Source organism: Trypanosoma brucei, chromosome 9, assembly GCF_000002445.2.
Source record: "Trypanosoma brucei brucei TREU927 chromosome 9, whole genome shotgun sequence".
Lineage (NCBI taxonomy): Eukaryota > Euglenozoa > Kinetoplastea > Trypanosomatida > Trypanosomatidae > Trypanosoma > Trypanosoma brucei.
The window spans coordinates 1,238,322-1,258,923 of NC_007282.1; the positions used below are offsets into that span (position 1 = coordinate 1,238,322).

Below are 20,602 nucleotides of genomic sequence, written 5' to 3' on the forward strand. Positions count from 1 at the left end.
TATACAACGAGGCACTGCAACATCTCGGCAGAACAGCGCTGAATGTTGTTCTGAGGCTATTCAATGAGAGGCTACGAACGGGAGTCGTGCCGCCTGCATGGAAGACTGGTGTTATCATCCCCATCCTGAAGGCCGGAAAAAAGGCGGAGGACCTCGATTCTTACAGGCCTGTGACGCTCACGAGCTGTCTCTGCAAAGTCATGGAGCGCATAATTGCCGCGAGGCTTAGAGACACTGTTGAGTCCCAGCTGACACCGCAGCAATCAGGCTTTCGCCCCGGATGCTCAACGCTCGAACAACTGCTGCACGTCCGCGCTGCCCTCTGCCGCCCCACGCACCAATATCGTACGGGTGCTGTATTCGTCGACTACGAGAAGGCATTCGATACAGTAGACCACGACAAAATTGCGAGGGAAATGCACAGAATGAAGGTATCACCCCACATTGTGAAGTGGTGCGTATCATTTCTGAGTAACCGAACTGGCAGAGTGAGATTCAAGGAGAAGCTTTTCAGCAGCAGAACATTTGAGCGAGGAATGCCACAAGGAACTGTCCTTGGCCCAATCATGTTCATTATTGTCATGAACTCATTGAGCCAACGCCTTGCAGAAGTGCCGTTACTGCAGCACGGATTCTTTGCAGACGACCTGACGCTACATGCGAGGCACACAGAGAGGGATGTCATCAACCACACACTACAATGCGGCCTCAACGTGGTGTTACAGTGGTCAAAAGAGTACTTCATGTTTATCAATTGTAGCGAAAACGAAGTGCACACTCTTCGGGTGTATAGAGCGCCACCCCCTTACATTGCAACTGGATGGCGAAAGAATAGGAGCTGGCAGGACACCGAAGCTTCTAGGAGTAACATTCCAGTGTCTGCAGGGGATGGCAACACATGCGGCCGAAACGAGACGCAAGATGGACTTCAGACTACTGCAGATAGCAGCCATCTCAGCTTCTACATGGGGGCCAAGACGACAAGTGCTGAGAGCTTTTTATCTAGCACTCGTACAGGCACACACCATGTATGGCATTGAGGTATGGTACTGGGACGCTTCGGAACGAAGTCGCGACCTCCTTGCATCAGCACAACACAAAGCCAGTCGCATCATAGCCGGCATACCGCATGGGACGCGCAAAGAGGACTCTCTGCTGGAAGCAAACCTCCTGCCACTCAGGACGACCACTCTTGTGCGCAGCATGAAATTCATGCTGATGTGTGAGTCACGAGGCGGATGTTTGTGCCGCAGTGCTGAGGAAGTATACCACAGCAAACACCCAGTCAGAGCCCTACATTCCCGCATCATGCGGTCCTATCCCCACCTCCGCATTGAGCCACGCGAGCACCCACTAGAGACATCGACGCTCCGCCACAGCTGCCGACCGCTATTTCACACGCAGATAAAGCCTGTGTGCGCCGATGACCCTGACGATGTCAAAAGGGAGGCTTCCGAAAAGTGGATTGCACGGCATTTTGCACGGGGGGGAGGAAGGAGCCACCGCGGCGAGAGCACTACGAATTGTGGACTGATGGATCCGTGTCCCTCGGTGAGAAGTCCGGAGCAGCTGCCCTGCTCTATAGAAACAACACGCTGATTTGCGCACCCAAAACTGGAGCAGGGGAACTTTCATGCAGTTACAGAGCGGAATGCGTAGTATTAGAGATAGGACTGCAACGGCTGCTGAAATGGCTTCCGGCATACAGAAGCACACTGAGCAGGTTGTCCATCTTCTCTGACTCTCTGTCAATGTTAACAGCACTGCAGACAGGCCCCCTAGCCGTAACGGACCCAATTCTAAGACGACTATGGAGGCTTCTGCTTCAAGTTCAGAGAAGGAAGATGCGTATCCGACTGCAATTTGTGTTCGGCCATTGTGGTGTGAAACGGAATGAGGTTTGCGATGACATGGCGAAAAAGGCCGCAGATTTACCACAGTTGCGAGACACATGGATCCCCGACATCATTGCTTATGCGAAGCGAGTGCTTAGGTCGGAAGAAGTCCATGAGAACACTCATAGGTTTGGTATCACGGGCAACCACTTTCCAACAAAACATAAAGAAGAACTGACGAGGGAAGAAGAAACGGCACTGGCACGCTTTCGGGTTGGGTCTTCAAGACACTATGGATGGATGTTGCGAAAGATCAACCCGAGTGTGCCTCCACAGTGCCGATGGTGTAACCCGCAACATGCAGCGATAGGGCCAACAATACAAACAACCACACCTGTTGCGACACGCACTCTTCAGAGAACCTCCGAACCGACCAAATGTACGGAATGTGATGCCACATACCAATGCCGCTCGAGTGCTGTAACGCATATGGTAAACAAACATGGCTTTGTGCGAGCTGATGCCCTCCGGAGGATCAAATACGGCGATGCAACACCTGCAGTGGACATCCCCCCGGAGCCCCCTCCAGTGGTGGCGATCGTTCCTCTACCATCGAGCACACGAGTCCCGATGAGACCGCAGGTGCTTTATTGTACCCTCTGTGCCTCCAAATTCGCAGTGCCAGGCCGACTATTACACCACCTTAGAACAATACATGGCATAGGCAGCGGTAGTTGCCGCGTGAAAAGGGGGCGAGAAAACGAGGACTCAGTGCAAGGAGATGGTAGCGCTCCAGCAGCGCCAGCCCCTCAGGATACAAAGAAGCTGCCGTTTCAATGTGACCTGTGCGAGGCGAGCTTCGATACACGCTATTCCCTGTCACTACACAAGAAATTCAAACATAAGAGCATAGTGACGGAGGACGGTACCGTGGTGGTAGTGCAATTCCCTCGTAACCGTGCCCGTGAGGGAAACGTTGACGTCCCGGGGAAGGGCGAGGTGCAGTGTGGTGTGTGCCAAAAAGTGCTCAGTTGCAGGGACTCCCTCATCCGACACTGTAAGGCTTTCCACAAAGGTGAGGGAGTCGAGCTTAAATGCAGCAAAAGCACAAAATTGTGTGCCACTGATTCCCCGCATACAAACACATCCATGTTGGTGTGCCCGACATGCGGAAGGCAGTGTGCTAGCAAAACTGGCCTCACCCTACATCAAAAGAAGATGCACGGTATGAAGTTAGAGCGCGCTGTTACCAGCCAACGCGGCGACTGCGAAGAAACGTCGCTGCACTTGATGAGCTGCCCCGGTTTGAAGGAGTTACATGTCAGGTTTGCGGTAGAAGGTGTGTCTGTGTAGGATTTATGTTTTTCTAAAAGGCTGGCACAGTTTCTCACTGCGGTTGAACGGAGCCGGCCGAAGGTGAAGCCCTCACCTAAGGTAACAGACATACAACCCACTCTCCCTTCTGCAACTTCCCCCTTATTGCCGAGTGTGGAGCTAGCAGGAAAAGCACCGGACGCAGGAATAGTCCAGACACCCTCAGAGACAGAGGGGGTATGCAGTCAACAAGCAACAAAAACAGAAAGAAAGGAAGAGAATAATAAACGAATAACAAAAATCAAAACAAAAGGATTGCTAATTGACATCTTTTGGAGAGTCTGGGGTGTGGGGCTTCTCGCCCCATCTGCTGTGTTCCGTTCAACTGCGGAGCTACAACAAAAATTATAGAGCGTGTGTTAGGCTGAATAAAAAAGGGAGACTCTGCCACAGTCGCCAGACCGATAGCGTCTCAGGGCTCTACGGTGATGGCTGATGGCCGCGCCAGTGGGAGGAAACTTTCACGAAGGCACGAAGAAAATTCGAAAAAAAAAATTGGCGTTGCCGCAACGGCTGTGGGAACGCCCTCTCACCCGCGCTGGGCCCGTAGCTTCAAACGAGGGCGAAACCTGAAAGTGATGGTGGCGTTTTTAAGGTGCAGGGTCGCGGTCAGCAGCGCATGGAAGTACTGGCGCACCTCGGTTGGGCACACAAGTGCTGATAAATGAGCAGCGCACAGTTTTTACAAGACAGCAGACGTGGCTAGCACGCCACGTATGAGCGGAGGATCAAAGTTACTTCCTAACGAGTGTGGGCACAGATGCGATCCGTACAGGCGAGGGAGCGTGAGGGACAAACATGAGAAACATGTATTCAGGGACTGTTGGTAATGAAGCGGGAGGGCCCGGAAACAGTGGACAATCACACGGCTTATCAAAACCAGATGAGCGGGAGTGTGGTAATGATAACCGGAATGTCGGCCACCATCAATGAAGATGCGGGGTCGCCGGTGAATGAGTCATCTGACACCGTTTCCGCAACAAACAGGCGGTGTCCTGTGAAGGAAAGTTATCGGTGGCAACAAAGGGCGGTGCGCAAGCCGTAGCGGGTGCATGTTGTTGCGGAGTGAACACGAAAGGAAGGGTTGCAAAAATGGAAAGTCGCGTTGAACAACACCGCACATCCTTTGGGAACCCGCGTACACGAAAATCATCTTCGATAAGGTAGGGCCCGTTGCGCATGGTTAGCAATGCCTCGAGGTCGTGAAACCGAACGCTTCTCTTCACCAAACCCAAACAACATTTAAGTAAACACTATCATCTGTATTTTAAGGAATCCTGTATACCTTGGTCCAGTGGTTAAGTAGAGTACTCGTCGCAGATAATACCGGCATGGATCCCCGCTGGCGTAAAGTATTTAGCTTACACTAAGGATGGATCTGCCTCAACATGGCGCCAGGATCCAGTAACAGAAGAGAAATCAACTGGGAAACCAAATGTTCCATCCAAACGGCGGCCGCAACACCGGATATGGTGCGACCACTCCGTGGGGAGAGAACCATTACTTAGTGTTCCACGGTCCAGTACCCTGCTCAGGTGGGGGAACCAAAATCCCTGATACAACTTCCGTCCGGGGAGGCGGATGGATATGGTAAACATGGTTCAGACGCAATGTGGGAGGGGTCGAATGGGCGTCAAATGGAGACCACCCTTCTAGATACGCGCACATATGCGGTCACCCAGCCGTGGGTATCAATTCTCCAAAAAAAAAAACAGGGGGTTTTATTGGGTAGCAATGTCTGTATCCACCGTTGAGCCCCACACTACCATGTCCTCACGGCGTGGTGTGCGTAAATGAATTTCCTTCTTATTCTCTGGTGGACCGACTGCATGGCCCTGACAGTTGCGGGAGGAAAAAAGTCCTGTATAAGAGTAACCAAAAAACGAATCGACCCTCCAGTCTACGTCAGAGAATCGTCCTTACAAGTCAACTGAGGAACCTTTTTCCGTACCCTTAAAACATGCCTGCGATAAACCCCTCACCGTCCACCACGCAGCACGTACACATTTGTTACCTGAGGTTGCGGTTGCTGAGCAGTTGTCTGGTGTGTGTTTTGATGCTGTTGTTGCGGCAACGTTTCATGTGCCAAAGAAAATTATGAAATATATCCAATAAGTGTTTCTGCAACGAATAAGTAAGGTTATGTGAAACTAAAACACATAAAAGGATCACTGCTTTCCATAGTTCCTGCATGAGCAGAGAATTGTTGGCACATAACATCTACTAACACTAGCCATACTGACAGCAACTTATTCCTCCTGCCCTCCGCCCTTGCACACACACCTCACAGTAACCAGTAACACCTCACAACTATTTTAAACATTCGGCTTATTGTCTCAACAAAAGTCAGAGGGTTAGTGACTTTCCTCTGTCACAAGCGGGGTTATTGCGACGGTAAGTTATTCCATTTTATCCACACATATATCAAATACAAAAAGTAATAATTAAGTGATGTCGCGTAACTGTTTTAGTCATAATTCAATGTGGAGTGTTGCGACCTTCAATTTCTTTCGAAGTGCGAGTTGGAGGCCATAAGCTTCTTCTCCTTGTTGGTAGTTATGTGGGACATGTTAGTTGGACTCGGTCACCATAAGTTCTGTCGTCTAACAGATAACAACAACATTATTTCTAAAAATTGTTATATACATTCAAAGAGTGAAATAGAGTGCATTTGGATAGAATAAATTAAGTCTCAAAGCAACAAAAAGATACTGTTGAATTTACTGCAAACACATTACACAAACACTTTCAATGAACAAACACATTATACCATTAACACAATTAAATTCCAAATACTATAACACATGTATTCTGTTCCAAAAAGTTACAATAAGTATTATGGTAATCACATCATAAGGTTATCACGATTAAAGAAAAAAGGAAAAAAATGAAATCACAAGTGCAAATAATTTTTCCACCATATCTACATTTCGGTTATAAGCATAAGCACCATCAAAGGGTTTCCTCCTCATGTAAGATAACATTGGTAGCAACATTGTATCATCAAGAAGGCATTGCTCCCTCTGTGCTGCAGTAAGATTGAGCCATGAGTTTTCAAGATACATTTTGTCAAGTTCCGCCTTTACACTGGGAGTGCTGTAACATGTTTCGGCAGAGCAAACGGTGCAACTGCGTTTCTTCATTCCTTCCTCAAACATTTGCGTCATCGAATTAAGATGTCTTTTCAGGTTGTAAAGAGAAGCATTTTTCATCCGCAGGATTTCTGTTGTGGAATTAATAATATGTTGGGTAATGCTGTCGTTGCACTGTTGCTTTGACTTGTCAATTTTTTTAATTTTCTCTTTGTTTGATGTTTGAAGGGTCGCAACTGTTTCAGTTGAATATGTTGCTTTTTTGCTGTTCTCGCTGCATATTACTTCTTCTGCCTTTTTAATTATTATTTTTTTTGCTTGTATTTTTTCTTTCCATCGCTGGAGTTCAGCCTTCAAGTTCTTGACCTGTTGTTCATAGGGTTTTGTTTTTGTGATTACCGGTTTGTTGCACAAACCTCTCCCTTCCACTTCGTCTTGCAACAATTTGTGTTTTTGAACTAATTCGTCAAGGGTTTTCTCGTTACTGCACTTCCAAAGCTTAGGAACGTTGGAATAATCAATCAAATCACAGAAGACCCAGTTCTTCTCATGGCTGTACGATCCTCGAACTGTCAAAGAAAGCCTTATCATATGATCCGTGTAATCCTCCTCCATCCATTTTGTATAATCGCAAGAATCAGCGCTTGCCCATTCACTTAAGCGAGACATCAGTAGCAAAACTCCAAATAGCATTCGCATTTTCCTAACGTCCCTGCGGAAGATAACATGAAACAGAACATTCATTTATTTTGCCCAAAACACACCTGCATAAGAGGGGCAATATTTTCATCTAAAGGACAAAACCAACTGTACCGATTCGCAAAATGATAATACCATGATAATTAACTAACATGTATGATATCCATAAAAATTCCATTATTATTTCACATGATGGAAAGAAACATCTGCTTAAACTAACAGATTAATAAGTAAGAAAAGATACAAACATAGCATATTTTATTTCCATAGCTGTTTACATGTTTTCATTATATTTTGAATTATTCCCTTCAGTATCCTCATGTGGCGCCCCGCATTTAACACCTGATTTTGTCCATCCATCTTTTCCATATAATTTATCCAAATTTTCCTTTATGTGCACATCATCCCAACAAGTCCCAGCGTCACATGCGGGACAATTATTATTTCCAAGTTTTTCCAGCTGTTGTTCCTTCAGTTCTATTGCTTTCTTCACACTTTCGATTTCTTTGTCCATTCTTTCTAGTTCAAGGTCGTATTCCACTTGCTTTTGTAGCTTTTTTTTTTTGCACTCTGTTGCCTCTTTTTCCGAAAGTGTGTCCAGCCGTGCACTTTCGTTCGTGAGGTCCCGTATCTTACCATCCTCTTGTGACATCGTTTTCATTTCCTTTTGGCACTTCTTCTTTTCTTGAACCTCCCGTGTACTCCCTTCTTGAAGTCTCGCATGCTCCTCCTTCGCCTCCTCAATTTGCTGCTGCAGTTGCGCCACCTGCTCTTTAAGAAGCCTCACTGAACTATCTACCTTCGCTTTGCAAACAGTTACGTCACCCACTTCACCGCTCCAGTTGAATTTGCTGGTTATGAGGCTTGTCGGATTATTGTTACTTGAAGTACCACAAAACCACAACAATTCACTTCCACCTTCCCTCCTTCCGCTGTTGTTGCATAACATCCACTTGTAATTTCCGTTCGCAAATTCATCAGCGTTTACTATCACGGCATGAATATCCTCCTCTCTTCCGTCTACTTCATACCTTCTCAAGGTGCAACCTTCTGCCTTCCCTTCCCCCCTCCCACTAAAAAGCAATAGCGTCATCCCCGCCCACAAGAACATAGCTTTCCCACGCCCTTTCATATTGTAACTTTGCACTATATGCCTTTCAAAAACCTTGTTGTCCTTGTTAACAAATGCGTATATAAATCAAATGAAATAATGGCAACAGCGAGTGTTAATTATAGTGACGGCAGCTTCTTTTCTTACTCTGAAGTAGCACTGAATTTATTTCTCCATTGACACACGGCACAATGGCAGGACACAAATAAAGCTGAAAGTAAAATTTAACAAAAATAATATGTGATCCAAATACCAAACGGGTGTGGCACCATGCATATCCAAGTGCAAACCTTTCACAGAAGATATACACGAAATAAATGAACACACATTTTCTGATCATCACACGCATATGCATATCCTACATTAATTTCAGTTAACAGTTTTTCTCCTTAGCGATCCCTACTTCATCCCCGCATGTCTCACATTTATGTTCCTCATAACCTACAACACATATCAGATGCGCTGCCACTTCCATCCTACCACCACAAACTCACATCAAATCCCCTCCTTTTTCCCCTCCCTCTGCATAAAGTTGCAATTCAACAAATGCAGCAGCATCACAATTCTGGAGATTCCGGTAATGCGATCACCCTGAAGAACAATTAATATTAACGGGCTGCATCTCTCACTACAATTCCACATAACGACACACCCCATGAAATATGAGAACTTTTGGTGACATTATATCGTTTGGCATTTCCTACCAACATTCAAAAGGATTTGCCACACATCACAATTAGTTGCTGTATATCGTAAAACACCGTGAAATAGTGTAGCAGTACGAGAAAAGGGGAGTCTAGTCCCTCTCCCGTAACTTCATCATTTCAATAAATGCTAACAGTATTCACGACCCAATACAAAAGACAAGGAACAACAACATATGGGAGATTTTACAGAATCCCACTTCTCTGCATCACAGCATCACCCTCGATGGCTCCTACACCTCGAGTTGAAGTAGACATGATAATTCATACAGGGGTCGAACGGAAAGATAACATATATATATGTATATACATAACATATGATACGTAATACGTAATACATATTCCAGCACTTTTGTTGCTATCCACAGAGATTTGACATGTTGGGAAACAAAATATACAGAATCAACATTACTCCAATTGCATCAGCCTCACAACACATTCGAGCGAGGGAATTGTGTAGAACTCAAGTACTGGAAATGTGAGATGCCATAAACATGTAACGATTAAACTTGAAAACAAATGCAATCTGGAAGTAAGTGTAACTAATGTATGGAATGACTGGAATTGTTGGAAATACAGAATTTAATATAACTAAAAATAATACGTGTATTTTCATGCCACACGGAATAAAAAATGTGATAGAATACAACAACAGTAACCACAGTGGCTGAAATTCAAATAACACAGTTAAGTCACAGTTGCAGCATAAACACTTCTGGAAAGACTCCATAAAGGGTAAGAAAACTAATCATATTTCAAAGACTCAATTAGGCGTGGAAGAGAAACGGCAACTGGTACAAAATTAATGTAACTGCAGGAACATAGTGACACCAAGTGGCCATAAACTCAAGCGCCTGATGTGAAACCTCATCTCCTGAATCTTATTAGTAATGTGTAAAGAAAAAAGAAAGTAAAGAATCATTACACTCAATGCTTCTATCATTGCATATTTTGAATGTTTGTAAGTAAGCTAAGCTATTATATTGTGCGTATATTTATATTTTTTCTTCCCCTGGTAAAAGAGTAATGAATAAGAAGAGCTTATTCAAAAGAAAAATACTGAAGTGTAGTAGTGAAAACAACAATGCTTGCAGCAACTGAAAGAGCAGTGAGTGCACAAATGAATATGCTCATGCAATGCCTTCAACTTCACGCACGTTTAGCATAATATGAGTTACAGAGGCATCACTTAGTAGAAAAAAATAATAAAGCGTGGAAAAATAATAATAATAATAATAATAGTGGTAATCGTAATACCAAAGAAATAGAGGTTATAGGGGTGGCAATAATAGTAACAAATTTACTATATATGGAAAAGAAAGTGTCGTATTCTCGAAAGTAATAAAGAGAGTAATAAGAAAAGGAAGAAGTGCAACACTGAATATTTTACTGGTTGAAACTGATTCGAAGAGAACATGATATCAATAGAGTTGTAGGTGCTTCTCAATTCAGTAAAATGGTTGCGACCACACAAATATGTTTTCCCTCTCATGCACAAACTCTCCTTCCTTTCCTCTCTTTGTTTCTTACTCATATGCCTTCATTTTCTTATATTTTTGTTCTCACTTTTCTAAACCTTCAATTCGCTTCGTTATAAAGCCACTCAAATCTCGAACTACCAGTTTTGATAAATGCACCATGTCGAGTAAAACTTCCCCATGAGGACAGAAAACATGTTGACAAGAGGAGTGACATAATCATTCACTGGTTAGAGTCCACACTCGCAACAATGGAAAGAAATAAATCAGAAGTAAAACAACAAAGAGAAAAACAAATTATATGGAAACACCAGCTTTCCCATTCCTCTCTTATCGCCTCAATATATCTTTCTTTCTTTCCTTTCTCCCTACAAACATTTGCCTCTTTCCTATACTGATAATTTATTGAGTTGGTTGCTGCTCACTTTGACACTGTGTAAAGATTTCCCATGCCCATTTACATGGTGCCGCATTGCCTTCATTTGCTTCCAAACATTTTGCATAAGTTTGGACATGAGCTGCACAGGCACCGTTACCAACTTGTTGTGCCACCTGTTGCAACTCAGTGGGTTGTGCAGGCGGGGCATTGCGGTCGAAGAGCATATGTGAAATGCCGTGGCCAATGACGGAACCGGCTGCAACTGATGCCACATTTCCAAGGAGACCGCTACCCATTCCACCACGCAGCACGTACACATTTGTTACCTGAGGTTGCGGTTGCTGAGCAGTTGTCTGGTGCGTGTTTTGATGCTGTTGTCGTGTGCCAAAGAAAATTATGAAATATATCCAATAAGTGTTTCTGCAACGAATAAGTAAGGTTATGTGAAACTAAAACACATAAAAGGATCACTGCTTTCCATAGTTCCTGCATGAGCAGAGAATTGTTGGCACATAACATCTACTAACACTAGCCATACTGACAGCAACTTATTCCTCCTGCCCTCCATCCTTGCACACACACCTCACAGTAACCAGTAACACTTCACAACTATTTTAAACATCTGGCTTATTGTCTCAACAAAAGTCAGAGGGTTAGTAACTTTCCTCGTGTCGCATGCGAGGTTGCTGCAAAATGCGAAGAGTTCCACCTTATCGCACACACATATCAAATACAAAGAGTAATAATTAAGTAATGTCGCGTAACTGTTTTAGTTATAATTCAACGTGAAGTGTTACGGATCCTAATTCCTTTCAGATTGGAAACCGCAAACCATACAGTCCTGCTTCTTGTTACAAGTCAAGTGGGACATGCTAATTGGATTCAACTTCAATTAATTCCGTCATTTGCAGGTAGCAATAACATCTATCCTAAGAATTGTTATTTGCATTTAAAGGGTGAAATTGAGTGCATTCAGATAAAACAAAATAAGACTCATAGCAACAGCAAAAAGAGACTCTTTAGGGTTTATGGCAAACACAATCAATGAACAAACACACTATACCATTAACACAATTAAATTCCAAATACTATAACACATGTATTCTGTTCCAAAAAGTTACAATAAGTATTATGGTAATCACATCATAAGATTATTCCGGTCAAATTAAAAAGCATAAAAATGAAATTAGAAGTGCAAATAGTTTTTCCATCATATCTACATTTTGGTTATAAGCATAAGCACCATCAAAGGGTTTCCTCCTCATGTAAGATAACATTGGTAGCAACATTGTATCATCAAGAAGGCATTGCTCCCTCTGTGCTGCGGTAAGATTGAGCCATGAGTTTTCAAGATACATTTTGTCAAGTTCCGCCTTTACACTGGGAGTGCTGTAACATGTTTCGGCAGAGCAAGCGGTGCAACTGCGTTTCTTCATTCCTTCCTCAAAATTTCGTGTCAACGACTTTAACGTTTCCTTTAAGTCCTGGAGGGAAGCAAGTGCTGCATTTATCCTTGTCTCTTGAGGACCGGCGATGTATTGCGTAATGTTTTTGTCGCATCGTTTCTTCTCCTTTGTGATGCTGGCTTGTTGTTCGTCAATATCTTCCTGTAGGCTCTCAATACTTGCACTCATTTCCTTTAATTTTGTAAGTTTATGATGGCATTTTCCGCTTTCCTCTTTCTTTTTGTCTTGTTCTCGTAGCACAGTGGCCACTTGATCTTCCTTCTTATTAAGTTCGATTTGCAAATCTGTAACTTTTTGTTTGTCCGCCCCCGTTTGGCTAGTTACTGTTATATTGCACAAACCTCTTTTTTCTACTTCGTTTTGTAAAGGCTTGTTTTTCTCAACCAATTCATTTAGAGTTTTATCGTTGTCGCAGGTCCAAAGCTTAGGTTCCGTATCATGTTTCAGAGAATAGCAAAATATCCACGTTTTATCAACTTCAAAAAAATTTTCACTATTTGAAAAAAATCTCCTCCCGTAACCACTGTAATCATCTCCCCTCCACGTTACGTCACTGCATCGTTCATCACTTGCTCTCACAGTTAAGCAAAATATCAGCAACAATAATCCAAACAGTATTCGCATCTTCCTAATAATCTTATAGCAGTTATCACGGAACAAAGCACGCATATATTTTTTCCATAAACACATTTGCATAAGAATAACCAAATTTACCATTAATGGAACAAAACCAACTGTACCGATTCGCAAAATGATATTATCATGATAATTAACTAACATGTATGATATCCATAAAAATTCCATTATTAATTCACATAGTGGAAAGAAATCTCTGCTGATACTGACAGATTAATAAGTAAGAAAAGATACGAACCCAACATATTTTATTTCCATAACTGTTTACATGTTTTCATTATATTTTGAATTACTCTCCTCATTACCCTCATGTGACACCCCGCATTTAACACCTGATTTTTTCCATCCATCTTTTCCATATAATTTATCCAAATTTTCCTTTATGTGCACATCATCCCAACAAGTCCCAGCGTCACATGCGGGACAATTATTATTTCCAAGTTTTTCCAGCTGTTGTTCCTTCAGCTCTATTGCTCTCTTAACGTATTGAATTTCATCTAAGACTTTCTCCAATCTCTCTTTGTAATTCCCCTCTGTCCATATTTTCCTGTTTTCACACTCTTTTTCTTCCTGTTTAAAAAGTGCATCCACTCGTTTTTTTTCATCCTGAAGGCTCCTTACCTTGCCTTCGGAACCAGCCATTCTCCCAATATCCTCTTCGCACTGTTTCTTTTCTCGATCCACCTGTGTGCACGCTGCCCGAAGGCGCACAACTTCCTTGTCTTTCCCACCAATTCGCCCCCGTAGCTGTTCGGCTTCACGGTCTAGCTCCATCCGTCTCTCATGCACTTTCCTTTTACAAAAGGATATATCACCTCCACTACTCCAATTGAATCTGTTTGTAATGAGGTCTGTTGGTTGCTCATCGCTTGAAATATCACAAAGCCATAACATTTCATTTGCTCCACCTATTCTTTCGCTCCTGTTGCATATCATCCACTTATGATTTTTTACCAAGAGGTCATCATTAGCCTTCATCACAGCCACCTTATCATCAACCTCTCCATCCTTTTGGATTCTAACACATTTGACAGCCTCCACCCTTTCTGTAAAAGCCAAAAACAATATCAACCCCGCCAAAGAAAAAAACATAAGTGTCCCATACTCTTTCATATTGTTAGTTCACACTATATATCCTTCAAACACTTTCTTGTCCTTGTTAACAAATACATATACCCAAACCAAATGAAATAATAGCAACAGTGAGTGTTAACTATAGTGACAGCAGCTTCTTTTCTTACCTTACCTTACCTTACCGTGGCACTGAATCTGCTTCCTCATTGACACACGGCACAATGGCAAGACACAAATAAACTTAAAACTAAAAATTAACAAAAAATATATATGTGATCCAAATACAAAATAGGTACAACAACATGTGCATTCAAATGCAAACCTAACTCAGAAAAAATACACGAAATAAATGAACACATGTATTCCGATTAGCACACGCATATATGAATATCCTTTGTCAAAGTCAGTTAACAGTTTTTTCCCTTAGCAATCCTTATTCCATCCCCGCATGTCTTAAATTCTATTTCCCACAGCCTACAACACATATCAGATGCGCTACCACTTCTATCCTAGTGCCACAAACTCACATTAATCAAATTTCCTTCGTCACACCTCTTTCCTCTGCACGCAGTTAGAGTTCAACAAACGCAGCAGCATCATAACTCTAGAAATGCCGGTAATGCGATTAGTCTCAAGAACAAACAATTAATACTAACGGGCTGCATCTCTCACTACAATCCACATAACAACACACCCCATGAAATATGAGAACTTTTGGTGACATTATATCGTTTAGCATTTCCTACCAACATTCAAAAGGATTTGCCACACATCACAATTAGTTACTGTATATTATAAAGCATCGTGAAATGGTGTAGCAGTACGAGAAAAGGGGAGTCTCTAGTCCCTCTCCCGTAACTTCATCATTTCAATAAATGCTAACAGTATTCACGACCCCATACAAAAAACAAGGAACAACAACATATGGGATATTTTACTGAATCCCACTCTCTACACATCACAGTGTAACCTGAAATGCACTCTTCACTTCGAGCTGCAGTAAACATGATAATTCCCATAATGCTCAATGAAAAGATAACAGAAATATATAACATATGATAGGTAATACATGATATATATTCCAGCACTTTTGTTGCTATTCCCAGAGATTCAACATTTTAGGAAACAAAATATACAGAATCAACATTACTCCAATTGTATCAGCCTAACAAGACACTGAATTGAGGAAATTGTGTGAAACTTAAGTACTGGAAATGCGAGATATCATAAACATTCCACGATTGGACTCAATGAAAACAAATGCAATCTTAAAGTTAGTATAACTAATGCATGGAATGACTGGAATTGTTGGAAATGAAGAATTTAATATAACTAAAAAAAAATAATAGTATTTTCATCCGATATGGGAGCAAATATGATAGAATACCACAACAGTAATCTCAGTAGTTGAGATGCCAATAACACAGTTAAGTCACAGTTGCAGCATAAACACTTCTGGAAAGACTCCATAAAGGGAAAGAAAACTAATCATATTTCGAAGACTCAATTAGGCGTGGAAGAGAAACGGCAACTGGTACAAAATAAATGTAACTGCAGGAACGCAGTGACTCCAAGTGGACATAAACCTAAGGAACTGATGTGAAACCTCATCTCCTGAATCTTATTAGTAATGTGTAAACAAAAAAAGAAAGCAAAGAATCATTACACTCAATGCTTCTGTCACTACATATTTTGAATGTTTGTAAGTAAGCTAAGCTATTATATTGTGCGTATATTTATATTTTTTCTTTCCTTACCAAAAGAGTAAGGAATAAGGAGAGCGTATTCAAAGGAAAGATACTGAAGTGTAGTAGTGAAAATAACAACTCTTGCAGCAACTGAAAGAGCAGTGAGGGCACAAATGAATATGCTCATGCAATGCCTTCAACTTCACGCACGTTTAGCATAATATGAGTTACAGAGGCATCACTTAGTAGAAAAAAATAATAAAGCGTGGAAAAATAAAAATAATAATAATAATAGTAATAGTGGTAATCGTAATACCAAAGAAAGAAAGAGGTTATAGGGGTGGCAATAATAGTAACAAATTTACTATATATGGAAAAGAAAGTGTCGTATTCTCGAAAGTAATAAAGAGAGTAGTAAGAAAATGAAGAAGTACAACACTGAATATTTTACTGGTTGAAACTGATTCGAAGAGAGCATGATATCAATAGAGTTGTAGGTGCTTCTCAATTCAGTAAAATGGTTGCGGCCACACTAATATGTCTTCCCTCTCATGCACAAACTCTCCTTCCTTTCCTCTTTTTGTTTCTTACTCATATGCCTTCATTTCCATCTGATCTTCTTTATTCTCACATTTCTAAACCTTCACATCACTTCGTTACAAAATCACTCGAATCTCGAACTACCAGTTCTCATAAATGCACCATGTCGTGTAAAACTTTTCCATGAGACCAGAAAAAATATTGACAAGAGGAGTGATACAATCATTCACTGGTTAGAGGCCACACTCGCAACAATGGAAAGAAATAAATGAGAAGTAAAAAGAAGGACAAAGCGAAAAACAAATTATAGGGAGACAGTAACTCTTCCATTTCTCCTCCATTGCCTCAATATATCTTTTTCTTTCCTTTGTCTCTACAAACATTTGCTCCTTTCCCATACTGATAATTTATTGAGTTGGTTGCTGCTCACTTTGACACTGTGTAAAGGTTTCCCATGCCCATTTACATGGTGCCGCATTGCCTTCATTTGCTTCCAAACATTTTGCATAAGTTTGGACATGAGCTGCACAGGCACCGTTACCAACTTGTTGTGCCACCTGTTGCAACTCAGTGGGTTGTGCTGGCGGGGCATTGCGGTCAAAGAGCATATGTGAAATGCCGTGGCCAATGACGGAACCGGCTGCAACTGATGCCACATTTCCAAGGAGACCGCTACCCATTCCACCACGCTGCACGTACACATTTATTACCTGAGGTTGCGGTTGCTGAGCAGTTGTCTGGTGTGTGTTTTGATGCTGTTGTTGCGGCAACGTTTCATGTGCCAAAGAAAATTAGGAAACACATCCAATAAGTGCGTCTGCCACGAATATGTAAGGCTATGTGAAACTAAGACACATAAAAGGATCACTGCTTTCCATAGTTCCTGCATGAGCAGAGAATTGTTGGCACATAACATCTACTAACACTAGCCATACTGACAGCAACTTATTCCTCCTGCCCTCCATCCTTGCACACACACCTCACAGTAACCAGTAACACTTCACAACTATTTTAAACATCTGGCTTATTGTCTCAACAAAAGTCAGAGGGTTAGTAACTTTCCTCGTGTCGCATGCGAGGTTGCTGCAAAATGCGAAGAGTTCCACCTTATCGCACACACATATCAAATACAAAGAGTAATAATTAAGTAATGTCGCGTAACTGTTTTAGTTATAATTCAACGTGAAGTGTTACGGATTCTAATTCCTTTCAGATTGGAAACCGCAAACCATACAGTCCTGCTTCTTGTTACAAGTCAATTAGGACATGCTAATTGGATTCAACTTCAATTAATTCCGTCATTTGCAGGTAGCAATAACATCTATCCTAAGAATTGTTATTTGCATTTAAAGGGTGAAATTGAGTGCATTCAGATAAAACAAAATAAGACTCATAGCAACAGCAAAAAGAGACTCTTTAGGGTTTATGGCAAACACAATCAATGAACAAACACACTATACCATTAACACAATTAAATTCCAAATACTATAACACATGTATTCTGTTCCAAAAAGTTACAATAAGTATTATGGTAATCACATCATAAGATTATTCCGGTCAAATTAAAAAGCATAAAAATGAAATTAGAAGTGCAAATAGTTTTTCCATCATATCTACATTTTGGTTATAAGCATAAGCACCATCAAAGGGTTTCCTCCTCATGTAAGATAACATTGGTAGCAACATTGTATCATCAAGAAGGCATTGCTCCCTGTGTGCTGCGGTAAGATTGAGCCATGAGTTTTCAAGATACTTGTTGTCAAGTTCCGCCTTTACACTGGGAGTGCTGTAACATGTTTCGGCAGAGCAAACACTGCAATTGTTTTTCTTTATTGCTTCCTCAAACATTTGTGTCGTCAAATTCAGCTGTTTCTTTAGGTCGTGGAGAGAAGCTTTTTTCTTTTTCAAGATTACTTTTTTGTGATTAGTGATATGATGTGTAATATTGTGATTGCATTGTTGCTTTACCTTCTCTATTTCATCTCTCTTTTCTCTGTTTGCTGTTTCGAGAGTTGCATTTGTTTGACTTTTGTCTCTTAACGTTTTTGGATCCTCGATACATGGTGGGTTTTTTTGCTTTGCTCCAGTGCTTTTTTTGTAATTTTCATTCTCGACCCCTAACTGCCGGAGTTTATCCTTCAATTTTTCAATTTTTTCTTTATGCACTCTTATTTGAGTTGCCACAGTACTGTCGCATAGATTTCCGCCCTCCACACTCTCTCGCAAAAGTTCGTGATTCTCGATTAAGTCTTTAAATGTTTTATCATTGCTACAACTCCAAACCTTTCCGCTTGTAAAATCATTAGACGCATCGCAAAACATCCACTTTTTATCATTTCCAAAAAGTTTCTCCCCACCCTTCAAAACAAAACTCCTCGCATCATCGACGCCCTCCTCTCTGTAAACATCTTCCCTCTCTTTTATATAATAGCATGGATTATCATCCGCCCATATTGTTACGCAAGATATCAGCAACAACACTCCAAATAGTATTTGCATTTTTCTAATGCTCCTAGAGTAGATGATATGAAATAAAGCACGCGTATATATTTTCCATAACACATTTGCATAAGAGTTACAGAATTCACGATTAACATGGCGAAACCAATTTTACCGATTCATGAAATGATATTATAATGATAATTAACCAAAATGTATGATATCCATAAAAAAATCCATTATTATTTCACATAGTGGTAAGAAACAACTGCTTAAACTGACAGATTAATAAGTAAGAAAAGATACAAACCCAACATATTTTATTTCCATAACTGTTTACATGTTTTCATTATATTTTGAATGATTCCCTTCAGTATCTTCATGTGACACCCCACATTTACCTCCTGATTTTGTCCATCCATCTTTTCCATATAGTTTATCCAACTCTTCCTTTATTTTCACATCATCCCAGCAAGCTTCAGCGTCACATGAGGGACACTTATTAATTCCAAGTTCTTCTAGTTGCTGTTCCTTTAGTTCTATTGCTTTCATAACATTTTTGATTTCTTCATCAATTTTTTCAAGTTCAATATCGTATTCCTTTTCCATATTTCGCTTAATATTTTCACACTCTGTCATTTCCTTTTCAATAAGAGAGTTCATTCGAGCACCTTCATTTATGATGTTCTGTATCTTGGTATCAGTATCTGTTATTTTTTCTATCTGATCTTGGCATTCCTGCTTTGTCTCCTGTGCTTTTGCACCCAATATCTCCAGGTTTTTATTTATCATATCTTGCTCCACAATTTTACTGCTCAGCTGTATCTCCTCATCCTTAATTCTTTGGATCTCTTCCAGCACCTTCTTTTTACAGGTAGTTACGCTGCTTACATCATTACTCCAATTGAATTTGTTAACGAGAGTTGTGGGTGTCCCATCAATAGAGGCGTCGCACATCCAAAACACTTTATTTGCTTCTCCCACCCTATTAGTGACGTTGCATATCATCCATTTGTGACGTCTACTCACGAAGTGATCACCATTTTCTATCACAGCCTCCATCACTCCTTCCACCTCCTCCCTTCTCACCATACAGGTTTTGGCTTTCGACTCGCCAGTGAAAACCAACAATATCACTCCCGCCAATGATAAAAACATAAGTGTCCCATACTCTTTCATATTGTCACCTCGCATTATATATCCTTCAAACACTTTCTTGTCCTTACCATCAGATACACGTAAACAAAATGGAACAATAGCAACAGCGAGTGTTAATTATAGTGACAGCAGCTTCTTTTCTTACCTTACCTTACCTTACCGTGGCACTGAATCTGCTTCCTTATTAACATACTGCACCATCTCAAGACAGAAAATTGATACTAAAAATTAACAAAAAGAACATAGATGTGATCCAAATATCAAATAAAGCACCATCCACACACAAGCGCAAGCCTTTCACAGAATAGATACACGAAATAAATGAACACACATTTTCTGATCATCACACGCATATGCATATCCTACATTAATTTCAGTTAACAGCTTTTGTCGTTAGCAATCCTTATTCCATCCCCGTACGTCTTACACTCTATTTCCCACGGCCTACAACACATATCAGATGCGCTACCACTTCTATCCTACCACCACAAACTCACATTAATCAAATCCCCTCCATTTTCTCTTCCCCGCACGCAATTAGGGTTCAGTAAACGCAGTAGCATCACAACTCTGGAGATGAGAAATGCGATCACCCTGAAGAACAAACAATAGGTACTAACGGGTTGTATATAAATGGTCACAGCTTCGTACAACAACATCTCATGCAAAATGAAAACTAGTGATGGTACTGCACCTTTCAGCATTTCTTACCAACATTCAAAAGGATTTGGCGCACATCACAATTAGTTACTGTATATCGTAAAACACCGTCAAATTGTTGTACGAGAAAAAGGGAGTCTCTAGTCCCTCTCCCGTAACTTCATCATTTCAATAAATGCTAACAGTATTCATGACACCATACAAAAGACAAGGAACAACAACATATGGGAGATTTTACAGAATCCCACTTCTACACATCACAGTGTAAC

General features: G+C 41.2%; 7 protein-coding genes across 7 annotated transcripts, besides 6 other annotated features; all 7 read right to left on the reverse strand.

The window, feature by feature from the left end:
• Positions 1-3,692: part of a repeat region that runs on past the window's edge.
• Positions 3,397-3,461: a sequence feature (A-rich).
• Positions 3,693-6,076: 2,384 nt separating the features above from the next.
• On the reverse strand, positions 6,077-6,994 carry Tb09.v1.0450 (hypothetical protein, conserved; the record flags this gene model as incomplete). Its single annotated transcript, XM_822037.1, has 1 exon — positions 6,077-6,994. The coding sequence occupies one exon, from the start codon at positions 6,992-6,994 to the stop codon at positions 6,077-6,079; it is 918 nt and encodes a 305-aa protein (XP_827130.1).
• Positions 6,597-6,617: a sequence feature (AT_rich).
• A 280-nt stretch (positions 6,995-7,274) lies between the features above and the next one.
• On the reverse strand, positions 7,275-8,132 carry Tb09.v1.0460 (hypothetical protein, conserved; the record flags this gene model as incomplete). Its single annotated transcript, XM_822038.1, has 1 exon — positions 7,275-8,132. One exon carries the CDS (start codon positions 8,130-8,132, stop codon positions 7,275-7,277), a length of 858 nt encoding a protein of 285 aa, XP_827131.1.
• A 1,902-nt stretch (positions 8,133-10,034) lies between these two features.
• Positions 10,035-10,071: a microsatellite.
• A 1,761-nt stretch (positions 10,072-11,832) lies between these two features.
• On the reverse strand, positions 11,833-12,762 carry Tb09.v1.0470 (hypothetical protein, conserved; the record flags this gene model as incomplete). The annotated part of the gene is made up of 1 exon (XM_822039.1): positions 11,833-12,762. The coding sequence occupies one exon, from the start codon at positions 12,760-12,762 to the stop codon at positions 11,833-11,835; it is 930 nt and encodes a 309-aa protein (XP_827132.1).
• A 276-nt stretch (positions 12,763-13,038) lies between these two features.
• Tb09.v1.0480 (hypothetical protein, conserved) lies at positions 13,039-13,887 on the reverse strand (the record flags this gene model as incomplete). The annotated part of the gene is made up of 1 exon (XM_822040.1): positions 13,039-13,887. The coding sequence occupies one exon, from the start codon at positions 13,885-13,887 to the stop codon at positions 13,039-13,041; it is 849 nt and encodes a 282-aa protein (XP_827133.1).
• Positions 13,888-15,168: 1,281 nt separating this feature from the next.
• Positions 15,169-15,196: a sequence feature (AT_rich).
• Positions 15,197-15,808: 612 nt separating this feature from the next.
• Positions 15,809-15,851: a microsatellite.
• Positions 15,852-16,483: 632 nt separating this feature from the next.
• On the reverse strand, positions 16,484-16,756 carry Tb09.v1.0490 (hypothetical protein, conserved; the record flags this gene model as incomplete). Its single annotated transcript, XM_822041.1, has 1 exon — positions 16,484-16,756. The coding sequence occupies one exon, from the start codon at positions 16,754-16,756 to the stop codon at positions 16,484-16,486; it is 273 nt and encodes a 90-aa protein (XP_827134.1).
• An 877-nt stretch (positions 16,757-17,633) lies between these two features.
• Tb09.v1.0500 (hypothetical protein, conserved) lies at positions 17,634-18,575 on the reverse strand (the record flags this gene model as incomplete). The annotated part of the gene is made up of 1 exon (XM_822042.1): positions 17,634-18,575. One exon carries the CDS (start codon positions 18,573-18,575, stop codon positions 17,634-17,636), a length of 942 nt encoding a protein of 313 aa, XP_827135.1.
• A 276-nt stretch (positions 18,576-18,851) lies between these two features.
• On the reverse strand, positions 18,852-19,709 carry Tb09.v1.0510 (hypothetical protein, conserved; the record flags this gene model as incomplete). The annotated part of the gene is made up of 1 exon (XM_822043.1): positions 18,852-19,709. One exon carries the CDS (start codon positions 19,707-19,709, stop codon positions 18,852-18,854), a length of 858 nt encoding a protein of 285 aa, XP_827136.1.
• Positions 19,710-20,602: the final 893 nt, after the last annotated feature.